This window comes from Ambystoma mexicanum, chromosome 2p (genome assembly GCF_040938575.1).
Source record: "Ambystoma mexicanum isolate Mex_15411 chromosome 2p, UKY_AmexF1_1, whole genome shotgun sequence".
NCBI lineage: Eukaryota > Metazoa > Chordata > Amphibia > Caudata > Ambystomatidae > Ambystoma > Ambystoma mexicanum.
The window spans coordinates 967,071,610-967,085,997 of record NC_090923.1 but is presented as its reverse complement, the minus strand read 5'-3'; the positions used below and the strand labels follow the sequence as shown (position 1 = coordinate 967,085,997).

The 14,388-nt window shown below is 50.0% G+C and overlaps 1 protein-coding gene across 4 annotated transcripts in view; it reads left to right on the top strand.

Moving 5' to 3' along the window:
- SLC25A45 (solute carrier family 25 member 45) overlaps window positions 1-14,388 on the top strand; it is a 308,119-nt gene that overhangs the window by 274,502 nt on the left and 19,229 nt on the right. For all 4 annotated transcript variants that reach the window (XM_069644766.1, XM_069644764.1, XM_069644767.1 and 1 more), the window contains one exon: window positions 13,379-13,646. In XM_069644766.1, coding sequence (XP_069500867.1) covers window positions 13,379-13,646 — 268 coding nt within the window. The remainder of the gene's footprint in view (window positions 1-13,378; window positions 13,647-14,388) is intronic.

Sequence of the window (14,388 nt, the reverse complement as noted above, 5' to 3'; positions counted from 1 at the left end):
TCTTGGCGCTCATGTGAGCATTGGCACGTGTTCTCCTCGTTTCCACACGTGCATGGTCGATGTCGTCAGGGGTTCTGCTTGGATGATGGGGAATCGACGAGTTGATGACAGTTCCGAACATAAGGTCAGCAGGTGGTATGCCCGTGGTGCTGTGGGGGGTGACCCGATAGTTCCTTAGGAACCGGAACAGGTCGATCCTCCACGGGCTGGCGTTTGCCTTTGATACTCGGAGTACCTTGTTGATAGTTCTCATGAAACGCTCGACGTCCCCATTAGCTTGCGGCCACCTTGGCATGATATGGTGGTATTTGATGCCCAGTTCCTGTAGGTATGACTTGAATTCCTCCCCTGTGAATGGGGGTCCATTGTCACTCTTAATGGTCGTGGGCAGCCCATGGGTGGCAAACATCTTTTCTATCACCGGGATGACCACCTCCGCGGCGGTGGACTCCAGTATCTCGAACTCTGGATATCGTGAGTGGTCATCGATTGCCACCAGTAGGTGCAGACCCTCTCTGATTTTGCAAAAGTCAATGCTGATCGCTTCCCATCGTGCCCGGCCACGCTCGGCCGATAGGATCGGTTCTGGGTCTGGGGGTCCACTCGTTATTTGGCAGGGTAGACATGTGTTCACTAAGTCCTCCACTCGATCGTCAATGTGAGGGAACCAAACCCTGTGTCGGATCCGTGCCTTTGTCCTCGCAAGCCCTTGGTGTCCTTCATGCGCTAGGGCAACTATCCTGTCTTGCAGCCTTGGGGGTATGATGATGCGGTCACCCCTTAGCAGGAGCCCTCCCTCAGTGATCGAGAGGTCTTGTCGAACCGTGAACATGCCTGCTAGGAACACCTTGGCCCCCTCGGTTCTGTTGCGTGTATGCGACATGAAGTCTTTCCAGTTGCCTGACAGGATGGCATCTTTTACCAGATCGCAACATGGGTCATTCTGGGTTTCTGTTGTAATGTCCTCGATGTTTATCGCTTTGGGCCTCATGGTGTGGACCACTTGACAGATGTGCTCCTCCGTTTCTTCGGCGACTAACACTTCCTGCTGGGTGGCTGGTCGTGGGTGTCTCGACAGGAAGTCCGCGGGGTTGCCGCTGCCCGGTTGGTAGACAAGTTCGAAATCATATTGCTGGAGGTGTAGCAGCCACTTGGTGATTCTGGCTGGTGGGTGTGCCGATGACCCAATGAAGATTGGTAGCAGGGGCTTGTGGTCGGTGATCGCCGTGAACTTGCGCCCATATAGGTACATGTGGAAGTGTCGACATCCCCATAGAACGGCAATTGCCTCCTTTTCTATGTGGGAGTACCTTTGTTCCGTTGCTGTGAGCGCCCTGGATGCATAAGCAATCGACCTTTTTGTACCCTCTTTCGTGACCTGCATCAAGATTGCTCCGAGTCCGACTGGGCTGGCATCCACAAATAGTTCTGTCGGGAGGTCCGTGTCGTAGTAGGCCATCTTGGTATCCGTTGACAGGGAGTCTTTTATGCTCTCAAATGCCTCCTGGCATTCGGGTCCCCAGTCCCACTTGGTGCTGGCCTTTGTTAGCTCCCGCAGTGGTTCGGATAGTGTTGCTAAGTTCTGAATGAATCTGCCACAGTAAGTGGCCATACCCAGGAAACTGCGCACCTCGGTGGGAGTCGTGGGGGGGCTGGCAGCTTGTATGTCCGCCACTTTCTGGGGATCAGGCGATATGCCGGTGCGGTCGAACCGGTATCCAAAAAACGTTATTTCTGGTTTTAGGAATTCACACTTCTCTCGATGGATTGTGAGTCCGGCGCTTTCCAACCTGCCCAGTAGTGCCTTCAGTCTCACGATGTGTTCCTTGATGTCCGGTGCATGTATCAGGATGTCATCGCTCACGTTCAGTACCCCTGGTATGCCTCTGATGACCTCCTGGATGGTTTGTTGAAAAACCTCCGCGGCCGACGATATGCCGAAACTCAGGCGCTTGTACCTCCTCAGGCCCAAGTGGGTTGAGAACGTGGTGATGTAGCGCGATTCTCTGTGTAGCTTCAGCTGGTGGTACCCCGCCTTTAGGTCTACCTTCGAGAACACACACGATCCCGTGAGGTCAGTGATGATTTCATCGATTGTCGGCATTATGTGTCGCTCTCTCTTTATGGCTGCATTGGGCAGGCGCATGTCAATGCAGATCCGAACTTTCCCTGGCTGTTTGGGCTTCCGGGTGACCACCATCGGGGAAACCCACGGTGTTGGTCCCGTGACTTCTTCAATAATACCAGCGGCTTCGAGTGACCTTAACTCCTTCTCGACTTGTTCCCTCATGTGGAAAGGTGTCCGTCGGTGTCTTACTGCGCGTGGTTGCACTGACTGATCAATATGTAGTTTGATGGTCTTTCCTTTGAGACAGCCTATCCCCCTCTGTAGCATGGGGTGTTGCCTGAGAAAGTTCTCGACCTCGGATGTGTCGTCAACGTGGCATATGAATTTTACCACACCCAGGTCTTCAGCCGCATCTCCGCTCAACAGGCTTTCAATTCCCGCCTTGACGACATAGATCTTCGACCACAACTTCTGTTCGCCATGCTCAAGCGTGGTGCGGAACCTCCCGATGACTGGTAGAGGTTTCCGACTGCCGTAGGCAAATAGTCGAGTGTCTGTGGATGTTAGCTCGGGTCGTGGAGCGAGGGTTCGGAAAACGGTGGTTGGCATGACGTTTACCGAAGCCCCCGTGTCGATGGTCATCTGTATGTCCTGGCCTTGTATGTTGACCATGCATTTTCGTCGCCTGGCGGTTCTTTTCGACTGTGCTGGCCCTTGGTTTAGTGTTGATACTAAGTACACCTTTCGGCCCTTTCCTTCATTCTCTGTGCCTGCTGTTTGTCGTAGGGCTGAGAGATCATCTCCTTCTTCTTCCGTCGAGGAGTTGACTACCGCTACCCTCCTCGCGCTGGCTTGTTTCTTTTTCTTCGATGACCCTTTCTCCTGGGATCCTTGTGGGGGCTGCAGTGGCGTGTTCACGGATCTGCACACTTTCGCGTAGTGATCCTTCCGGCCACATGCTCCGCACGTGGTGCCTTGCGCCGGGCAGTTTCGCCTTCCGTGCCTTTGGCCACCACACCATCCACATTCAGTTGGTCCTGGTGCTCGAGGCTGCCACCTATTCTGGGTGTAACCGCTGCCATATTCGCTCCTCGTTGATTGTCTGTCCGAGATTTGAGCCACCATCGCTGTGGACAGTGACGGCTGGAGTTTTTGTAGGGTCACTTCCATGTTGGCGGCCCTGGAGTGGGCAAGCTCCCTCTGTCGGCCCAGTTCCAGGATGCGCTGTAGAGGGATGCCCTTTTCACTGAGCACGAGACGCCTCAGCTTCTCCGAGTGAATTCCATTTATGATTTGCCTCCTAATCTCCCTTTCAGTGTTCGTAAACTCACACGACATGGCCAGCTTCCTCAGCCTCGTGTGGTAGGCGTCGAGAGTCTCGTCGGTGGCCTGGATGGTCGTGCAGAAGATAAAGGTTTCATAGTCCGGATTTAGTTGCGGGAGAAAATGTGCTGTTAGAGCGTCCTTCGCACTCTGGTATGCATCTTGGCCGCCGTCCACATCCAGGGAGTTAAAGATGCGCAGCACCTCGTCGCCCACACTGAGGAGTAGATGAGCCTTCATTTTTCTGGATGACGTGACGTCCTTACATTCCATGGCCATCTCGAACTTCTGTAGCCATAGCTGCCATCTGGGCCCACTGGACGATGGGTCAGTGAATGGGTCGAATGGTTGGGTCAACGTTGACGAACTTCCTTGCGTGCGAGGCGGTGGTGACGCCATGGACAGGTTTGCCGCCATTCTGGACGGTGTGGAAGGTCCAGGGGTAGATAGCCCAGTCGCCATGGTGTTGCGTGCGCTCGGTCGCCGAGTGTCTGCCCTTCGGGTTCGTGCGTGCCCTATGGTGATGCAGCGTCCTACCGGCACATGTGCTCCGATGGATTGGTGCAGGAGACGACGTGCTGGTGGTGCCCGGGACGACACGTGAAAAAAAACTCTTTCTTTTCTTTTTTTTTTTTTTTTTTTTACCCTCTGAGGATGAGGTGTGGAAAGAGGGAATGAAAAGAGAAAAACATTTTTTTTTTTTTTTTTTTTTGGGGGGTGGGGGTCACGTGGTCGTGGGGCCCCCACCGGGTGTCCAAAAATTTTCACGGAGCGACCGTGTTTGTGCGAACTCGCGTTGGAGCGCCTGGATGCTCGCTCACTTCCTCGTCGCCATTGTTATGTCGTGCGTTTTGCCGGAGGCCCAGCACGAGGGGCTGGCTCCGGTCCAAGAGGCCGCATGGCCTGGAGCGCGGCCTGGGCAGGGGAGATCAAGAAGAGACACACACACGCTGGCTCAGCTTCGCCCGGAACTGCCTCCCACTCAGGGGGCGGGGCTTTTATTAACTTGCCCTACGTCACCGCGCTGCGGGACGTAGGGCGGATATAACACTGGTGTTTTCAGAAACAGTAGGGCGTTGTCGCTCCTTGCATGATGATGCGCAGGTTTGTCTCTTGATCCTCGTCACTGAATATGTAGTATAAATTAGGGGATTAGCCTGTTGGATTTAACAACTTCATTGCTGTAGTAATATTCAGCAGTTCAAACTACGTTGGTTCTTTAAATGTCCAGGAACTGAAAGAAATAACCAATGCAGGACAGGGCTAGCAATAAGGTCCAGTAACAGTCTTTTAATAGGAGGAGCGCTGGGAGCGAGACCTGCTCCGTATTATTTGCGCCTTCAATTGCTTTCCTAGTGTGCTTTGCCGGCTCTCGCACGGTAACGCGGGAAGTCTCGCGAGACTACGCCGTACCACGTCTCACAAGGTCCCTACACAAGTGTGGCTTGATCGGCCATTTCTCCAAAGTGTGGAGAGCTGGCACCTTTGTGCTAGCGTCCAGAATGCAGAAGCAGCAACATTCAACGTACGCCTCATGCAGGTGGTAGCTACCCCTGACCCTGAAGATTCCGAGGATGTACACGAGGCATTCATGATCTCAACCTAAGGCCACAAACCAGATTGAAGGAAGCAACCGGGATGTCGAATTCGGATTGGCGGAAATGCCATGCCCGCTTTAATTGCCACAGGGGCATCAGTGAACGGTATGAGCATGTCCCGATTTGCTCGACTAAAACTGTGCCCCACTCTAAGACTCGGTAGCGCATCTTCGCATATGGCAGAAAAACCCTGATTACCCTGCAAGGAGTGGCGCGTGTAGAGTTTAGTTTCTACGTGAAAACAGAAGGAAACGGTTATTTCACGCAGGCTTACATCGTAACATTACTGAAATACGACACCATTGAAAGGCTCCAGCTAGTCAGTTTCGCATTCGAAGTACACGGTGGAGACATCAAACAATTCTGCATGTGTTTGGATATGTGCCTACTTAAAAAGGCTGTGCAACGGGTAAGGCACTCAACTTCTATTCTCACTGATCTGCTGGCAGACGTCCTAGGTGCGCTATATTAAGAATGTTAGACCTGAGGGCAGGCTGTCACCAAATCCTACTGCATGACAATTTTTGATATATATCACCACGTTCTCCTGCCACATTGGACTGCTGCTACAAACTCCTAAGTTTTGGTGTGTCATCAGCGGCGGAAGTTTTTCAAAACACTATGGGCCAGAATCTCAAACCATTTTGTGACGCAAGAGAGGAGATGCGCTAGCACCTCATTTGCACCAAAAAAGGAGAAGGCCGATTCAGAAAGGGCATTGTAATGAGCGCATTTTAGATGCACGCATACAGATTACCTTTTTTCCCCCTTAATGCATATGCACAAATAAGTGGACATTTCATGGTATTTAAAAGCGCATCCCAAATTCACAAACAAGATGCGCTTTTAAATGCCCTGAAACTAGGGTCATCCCCCTGAGCCTTTTAAAACAGGCCTGGGGGAGGCGTAAATCATGACAAGGGTTATTTCTGACCCTGTCATGATTTTTCTTTAAAGTGTGATAGCCGTGGGTTAAATCACAGCTGTCACACTATCATTTTCATCCCCAGGACAGGAATGGAAATGCTTTTCTTTTTTCTCTGGCATTTCACTGAGACAGATCCTTTAACAGCCCCACATGCTCATGGTTTCTGGGAGCCTGTGATACATTAGTGTCGGGAGCTGGAGAGCGCATCTTTGCACTACAGTCCAGCCCCTCCGGAAATAAGTAGGCCACCTTGGTGAATACGGTGACCTTAACATTTCTCAAAGCAGCGCAAATGAAACTAGCGCATTCTCTGCCCTCCTTTTATCTGTGCTGCTTTTCAAGAATCTGGCCAATTATGTGGAGTTGTAGCAGGCATCCTAGGAGTTGTAAACATCAGTGATAGCATCCTGACATTCGCTAAAATATGCTGAACACATCCTTCAAGAAAGAGCAGTCCTGCAAAGAATTTGTGGACATGACCTCACGCTCAACAAGGAAAAATACAAGTTCCTCAAGAACAGGTTGAGCTTTTTGTTTTGTTTTCCACAAGGCAGGCATAATGACAGACCCCCAGAAAGTGAAAGATGTCAAGTCAGCACCGGCCCCACAGGATCAATCCGAAATGAAAAGCTTGTGGGATGTTAGGGCCGGGAGGAATGCTCAGGGCAACGCACTCCCCTTGGAAGCAAGATGATGCAGAGCAACACAGGTTCAATCCCCAGGTCAGCGCTTAGAAACCTCTAGGTATTAAGTGCGTTATAAATAACTAATTACATTTCCAATGTTTATTTTCCACATAGCGACATTATCAGAGCACTGCAGAACTGTGGGAATGGGGCAGGCCGCAGCTGGAAGCTTTTGAAGCCATTAAGAATGCCCTGGCTGAGGACATGTATTGTCATATTTTGACCCTCGGAGGCCAACAGAATTGATTGTTGATCCCAGCCCACACTGCCTCTGAGCCACTTTGACTCGGTGAACAGAAGAAGATGAAGTTTTACTAATAGCTATTGCAAGTCTTATCAACTTCTTTCTTCTCCTGCTGTCCCCTCTTTCCCCACTCTGGCTCCTCTGCCTTCCCATCCTCTGCCACCTCTACGGCTGACACTGCTGCTTCTCTGACCACCCTGTTGCCTCCTTACTCTGCCACCACTCTGGCACTCTTCTCCTCCTCCATGGCTACTTTACCCTCTGCTCCTTCCTCCTCTGCCCATCCTCGGGTGCCTTTCACACTTCCGCAGTGCATACCTCTGACCTGTATCCCTCCACAGTAGTCCATCAAAGGGGGCAACCTGCTCCACATTGCTACTCTCAACTCTCGCTCAGCTGTCAAATACTCCTCTGACATCTGACCTCTCCTGGAAGAACTCGATCTGGATATACTTGGTCTGACCGAGACGTGGTTCAAGAGCAGCCTTGTCACAAGCTTTGACACTCTCCTCCTGATAGCTACAAGATCCTCTTTGTGCCCAGAACCAACTGTCCCGGTGGGGGTGTAGCCTTGATCTTCCCGCAATGGATCCCTGATTCTATCATTCCTATGCAGGACTGCTCCTCCCTTGAAAGCCTGGGCTGCAGACTCTCTATCTCTCCTGGCCTTTCTCTCACTGTGGCCACTATCTACCGGCTGCCCGACCAGGTAGCCTCCTTCCTCTCTGAGTAGACGGACATCTCCTCCTCCGTCCTCGCCTCTTCCTCTCACCTTGTTCTCCTCTGGGACCTTAACATCCACTTGGATGCTTCATGTCCTTCTGCAGGACTATTTTGCAACCTCTGTGACTCTCTCTCTCTATTCTTACACCCTGGATGTTCTCCCCCTTTCCAACCCTCTCACCATTCCTCTCTCCAGGAGTGATCACTTTCTCCTTTCCTCCCATCTCTCTCTAACCACCCGGCAAAGCCGACTCCAGCACTGCCACCTACCTTCTTGGTCATCCGACCCATGAAGCATGTGTCAGTTGAGGCTTTCACCGCTACTTTCTCTCCTCCTTCTGCACTTTTGGCTGACTCACATCCTGACACAGCCCTCTCTAACCGTCATCTTTCTATCTCTGACACTCTTGACATGCTTGCCCCTGTCATGAGGATTCGCTTGAAGCCAAATCCGAGTGCAACTCTTGGTATGACTCTGACCTTGTCACCCTCAAATGCAAGTGCAGGGTGGCTGAGAGGAAGTGGAGGGCAACAGGTGCACCCTCTGACAAACTGGCCTGCCAACTGCTCCAAAGGCAGTACAGACTCTCTGTCCTCGCCAAGAAGAGAGCACACATCCAACCCCCCCTTCTCTGCTGCATCTAACAACTCAGCCGCACTCTTCAAAATCTGCAAGGAGCTGGCCATTCCTGCTGCAATCTCTACCTCTCCTTTTCCCTTCAAGGCCCTCTGTATGGCCTTGGCTTCTATTTTCGTCACTAAAACTCAGGACAGCCTGTCCACCCTCTCTTCCACTTTTTCCTCCTCCTCCACTCCTGGCCTGCATGTCGCAGTCCCTCCTCCTCCCTTCTCTTCCTTTCCCTTGTTCACCCCTGACGACATTTCTAGACAAGTCCGATCTATAAAGTCTTGTCAAAACAGGTTCTTCGCTGTTCATCCAGAACCATCAAGGACCACACCAACACCCTTGCTCCAGTCTTGGTCGATATCTGCATTCACCTTTTGCCACTGGAACCTTCCCCTCCCCCCTGAAGCACTCCCTTGTGCATCCCCTCCTAAAGAAGCCCTTTGCCGATCCTTCCTCTCTGGCTAATTATTGCCTGATCTCCACACTCCTTTCCTGTGCAAACTCTTGGAAAAGCTTGCCATCTCCCCTCTTAATCTTCACACTGAATCTGTTGGTTTCTCCATGACCTTCAGCCTGGCTTCAGAGCGGTCAGAAGCATGGAAACTGCTCTCCTGAACATCCGTGAAGACCTGCTCTCTAACCTTCATTCTAACCTTCCCTCTGTCCTCATTCCCCTCGATCTTTCTTCTGCTTTTGATATGGTCAACCGTGCCATCCTGCTCAATCGCCTCCATGATAATCTGGGTATCACTGATCAGGCCCTTGCCTGGCTGTCCTCGTTTCTCACTGAGCAACACTCTCAGGTCCAGCTGCGGTCCTTCCTCTCTTTTATCTCTCTCTATACATGTGGTGTTCCCCAGGGGTCTAACCTTTCTCCCTGGCTGTTCAACCAATACCTGGCACCTCTTGCCCACTGCTTCACTGCTCTCTGCTCCAACTTTCCAACTTTCAGTGTTATGTGTATGACACACAGCTCGCTTTCAGGCTCCCCTCAACTGCCTCTACTGCTTCTCTCATTCCAAACTGTCTGTCTGCAATTCAGGAGTGGTGTGCCGCCAATGATCTCTGCCTTAATGCCAGTAAAATGGAGATCCTCCTCATCGGAACACCAGCTCCACCTTTTCTCTCTCCCTCTGGCCACCCACTCTGGGACGTCTTCCTGCTCCTACCTGTGAGGCAAAGAATCTTGGGGTCATCTTCGACTTCACCCTCTCCTTCTCTCCTCACATCTCTGACGTCTGTAAGAAGTCAAACTATCAGCTACACCTCCTCAGAGGTATTCTTCCTTTCCTCACTTTCCCCCAGGACTAATGTAACAGCCTCTTTCTAAATCTTCCTGCTTCTACTCTCGGTCCACTACAACTTATCCAGAACAGGACTGCGAGACTTGCCCTTGGCCTCAAGCCCAGGGATCATATCCCTCCAGCTCTGAAATCTCTTCATTGACTCCCAGTGGTGGCAAGGATCAAGTTCAAGACCCTCTGCATTGTTCACAAAGCTTTCTGAGGCCTGGGACCACACTACCTCTAACTCTCTCTTCCTAAACATCTCCCTTCTCAAGCTCTCCGCTCATCCACCTGCAACTCTCTGAGGGTCAGACACTTCCAAGCAGAGAGTTGGGGGCAGATCTCTTTGTTCGGCTGGGGCCTCCCTCTGGAACAGCCTTCCTGCCTCTCTCAAACTTGAGCTGAACCACCTCCGGTTCCGGAAGCAACTCAAGACCTTCCTCTTCATTTCCGCTTTCTCTCTCCCTTTCTGATGACCTGTCTGCTCCAAGCACTGGTACCTGGCCACCCTCTGAACTTGGGCCCAGGTCCCTGCCTGTCCAGTTGCACCTCACACTGCCTCTTGGCCTGTCTAGCACTTGTCTGTATCTGTAATCCTACAGTCCCTTCTCTCTGCACTAATGAGACGCCCGTTGGCTGCACTTTCTGATTACCTACACTGAGCCACATACTGCCTGCACTTTTAATTACCTGCACTTCTCGATCCCCTCCTACCCCTTGGCACTTATCCTCTTCCCCTTCCCTGCACTTGAATGATCTGAATGACACAAGGCCTAGTAAGATTGTTGTTTTGCCCTCCCTCTGTTTTCCCCTCCTTGTTTTGGCGCGCCAAGAAACACTTGCGTACAGGCACGTTATAAATGCCATATCATATCATATCACATCAAGTCGAGCCCCAACCTCGCCTGAGTCAAGATATTCACAAATTGAAAAGAAGGCATTTGCAGTACTTTCGGGCTGTGACCACTTTCACCATGGGAGGCCCTTCAAAGTCCTCACTGACCACAAGCCATTGATCCCGATTCATCAACGCATCAGTACGCCGATCGCCCAGGATTCAGAAATGGACACTCGAGCAACAGGAATTTCATTTCTCTTGGAATATGGCCCAGGGGTGGGAAATCCAGCAGATTTGCTCTCATGTCACCCCCACGCAGCCACACTCATTGGATCAAGGGCCAAATCTCAGAGATACAGGTAAATTTGGTAGCGGAAGATTACATCCCAAGAGCCTTAACCCTGGAAGAGATCCAGTAAGTGCACAGCATGATGAATGTTTCTAGGCAATAAAAGCTGTGCTGTCCACAGGGTGATGGAAAGGTTTGATGGAAGCACATCCGGATTAGATGGAAACTGCCCAATGCCGTCTGCTAAGACTCTTCCGCAGGAAGGAGGAACCCTTTGTGGCTGAGAGTGGTCTGCTTCTTAGGGGGTCACGGATTGTCATCCCAGCATCACTCACCAACCGAGTGGTACATCTTGCTCATGTCGGCCACGAGTGCATCTGCAAAAGCAAGTCCTGCCTCAGGGAGAAAGTATGGATTCCAGGGTTAGAACCCGCAGTTGTGACAATAATATCTCGCTGTGTCACATGCCAGTCATCTGGGACAGCAATTCCTCCATGCTACGTGCAGAATACCTGTGGGAGAACATCAGTGCTGATTCCGGCTCACTTTCCAATGGAAAGCACACTCTAGTTTGATAGATGAATGACTCGTCTCGGGAGGATAGCTCAGGGGCAACGTGCTCGCCTTGGAAGCAAGACGACACGAACCACCACAGGTTCGATCCCCGGGTCCGCGCTTAGAAACCTCTGGGTATTAAGCGCGTTATAAATAACCTATCATATCATATCAATACTCAGAGGTGGAAATTATTGATTTGATAGCTGCGTCTGTGGTTATTCTGAAATTTGAAAAGATATTTGCCACTTAGGCGCTGCCAGAGGTAATCAAAACTGACAACGGGCTGCTGTACCAAGGAGCCAAAATGTGAGTATGCCTGCATGAACGCAGCATCAGACATCAGAAAGTAACACCCTGCAGGTCTCTAGAGCATGGGAACGCTGAATGTAACTCTGAGGATTGCCTACGAGGAGGCAAGAGAACACCAAAAGAGCCATCTCCCCTTTCCTGAGGAGAACTGCTCGACTCCCCACACCACCATTTGAGTAGCACCGGCCACTGTATTGCTGAGGTGAGCTACCAGAACAACTATTCTAACAATCCCTGAGTGGAGACCACATCCAATGATACACTCCAATGATACACCAAGAAAAGGAAGAAGCTGAATGACTAGGAGCGCAAGAGGTGTGGAGCCAGAATGCCCACCTTCAAGGTGGGTTACAGGTGGCTGGTGAGGAACGTAAAACCTCAGAACAAACTCTCATTACCGTTCAACCCGGCACCTATGATCATCACGGCTAAAGCGGGGAGTGTGGCAACTGCGCAGTGAGGATCTTCATCAATCACCCAATATTGATCTAATTTCAAACTACTCCCCAGGAGTCCCTCAATGATACCACTATGCAAACTATCTGGGTCCTGCCCCACTGAAGGCAGTCCTCCCCCAGAAAACATCATTCCTGAAGATGGTGAGGCACTTGGCATCCGATAGCAGAAGAGCAAATGAAGAGCAGTACTTCTACATCCACTCCTGAAGTTCACAGATATCTGTCGAAGAGAATCATTCGACCATCAGGGAGACTCACAGACTTTGCATGGGGTTAATATTATACTGAGGGGCGATGGGGCTGATTTGTTGGAGGAGGAGGAGAGAGATGTGGCATTGCATAGTTTTACCATGACTCGCTTGTGCGTTGTCCACGCAGACTGCGAGCAGACCCGCACTCACGCACCAGGTTTTGTGATGATGCAGGGAAGTGTCACAACGTGAGCAAAAGCCATGAGGTCCCGGTGCACGAGCCAAAGAGCCCTGCACGGGTCCCCAACCAGCGTATAGTGTTTGATTAGCGGTGGAGCCACTAGCTTTAACGCATGTGTTCATTGCTGTCACCCTTCTGATCCTGCACTTTGAAACGCTCCAGTAACCCCTCATAAGGACCCTGAGTGTACCACAATACCAGTGGGATTACAGCAGTTACAGAAGGCCCTGTCCCCAGTTAAGACATAACAGATACCATTTGCAGTGTAATGTTTAAATGAACACCCTACATGAGAACTGCACAACTTGCTCCTAGCTCCTACCCTCATCCGTGATAAAGTCGTATGCTGTTTTTCTTAGGTGTGCATGTAGTTCTGGCATTTTCTATGAAGTCTAACCAAAGCACAGTCTGACACCCCATTCGTCCAACCAGCCATCCGTATGTGATCGCCACCAGGGGTGTTGCTAGGTCTGGAAAAGACCTGGGGCTACGCTAATGTCGGAACTGTCGGGACTGGGGGCTAGTTAGCCTTTTGGTTGTAGCTCCTGAGATTCTATCCGGGGCTACAACCAAAAGACCAGGGGCTATAGCCCCGTTAGCCCCCCCCTTAGCAATGCCTCTGATCGCCACCCTGTTCCTCATCACCGAGTATGCTTTCTTAAATGGAGAACTGAATATTTATTTTCAACTTTTGAGGAAGGTTATGCAATGGGTGTTGGCGTGATTTGTTGAATGCCAGGTGTGTGAGCTTATCACCTCGAGGTGACTTTCTTATTGCAGTTTCTTTGTTTGGATTCCCTTTGTATAAAAACTTCGAGCATCATAATAGAGAGGGGTGAATTAAGTTTTTGCTTTGTGAGCTTAATTTGTAATGGTACATTCCTCAGCTCGATACGAATGAGTACTGATAGTATAAAATGCAGCCTTTGTGATAGCCAAAATGGACGCCTGAAAAGTCTAATCATTACATGTTGTCGTTGTTGTTTCTTCTAATTTGTTTTCTGAATCAGGTGTATTTTACCGCTCCAGTTGATTTGATCAAAGTCCGTCTTCAAAATCAAACTGAATCCTACCGGCATTATCGTGGAGTATGCGACGCTCAGCCTTTATACAAAGGTCCTGTGCACTGTGCAGTGTCCATATTTCGCAATGAAGGACCTAGAGGGCTGTTCAGGGGTTCAGTGGCTCTGCTATTTCGAGATGTACCAACCATGGGACTTTACTTCTGGACGTACCATGTTCTGTGCAAATCGATGACGAAAGAAGGACAAGAACCTGGTAAGAATAAGGTCTACTGTTATCAATGTTTCTTGTTATAGTTGCTGCTCATGTGGAAATACTAAGCCGCCATTTTGTAATTTTCAAAAGGCATGCCCATTAATTGGCAATATTGAATAAGGTTCTAACACTTATTGTTGTCCTTATTCTTGCTATCAGATCATCTATCAGGAACCTGCGACGTCTTTCCTCTGAAAAAGAATACTTTGAAAAGCCATGAATTGTGTCATGTGTGATGTCACTGCGAAAGGCAACGGGGATGTGTAAAGAATGTGTGAATAAATTGCTTCTAATTGTATGTGTACCATTAACAGGTATTTTCTCGATACATTGATTTGTTTTTGTAAAATAACTAGCAATTTTAAAGTTCCAAAGAAACAAATCCTAGTAGGAGAGAACTAGCTTTGTGTGAACGTCTGAGCAATTGACACGTAAATAATGTCATCATGGTCGGAATCCTGTCTGCTTCTACCCAATTTGCATTATGGACACAGAAGGAGGACTACCTTCTGATACGTCTATAGCAAATAGATAAACGGTGCCAGTCTTTCTTTTCTGTTTATATAGAAGAGCCCCTGCTATCTGCCATCTACATCCTATAGATGCCAGGCAGTAGTCTTACTTGTATATTGACAGAAGAATGACTGTCCCCTGTTTTCTATTCCCTATAGACACATCATGATTTAGAATTGCTACTGTGTTCATAGCACAACACATTTTTAAAATGTAAAAGGTTGTGCTG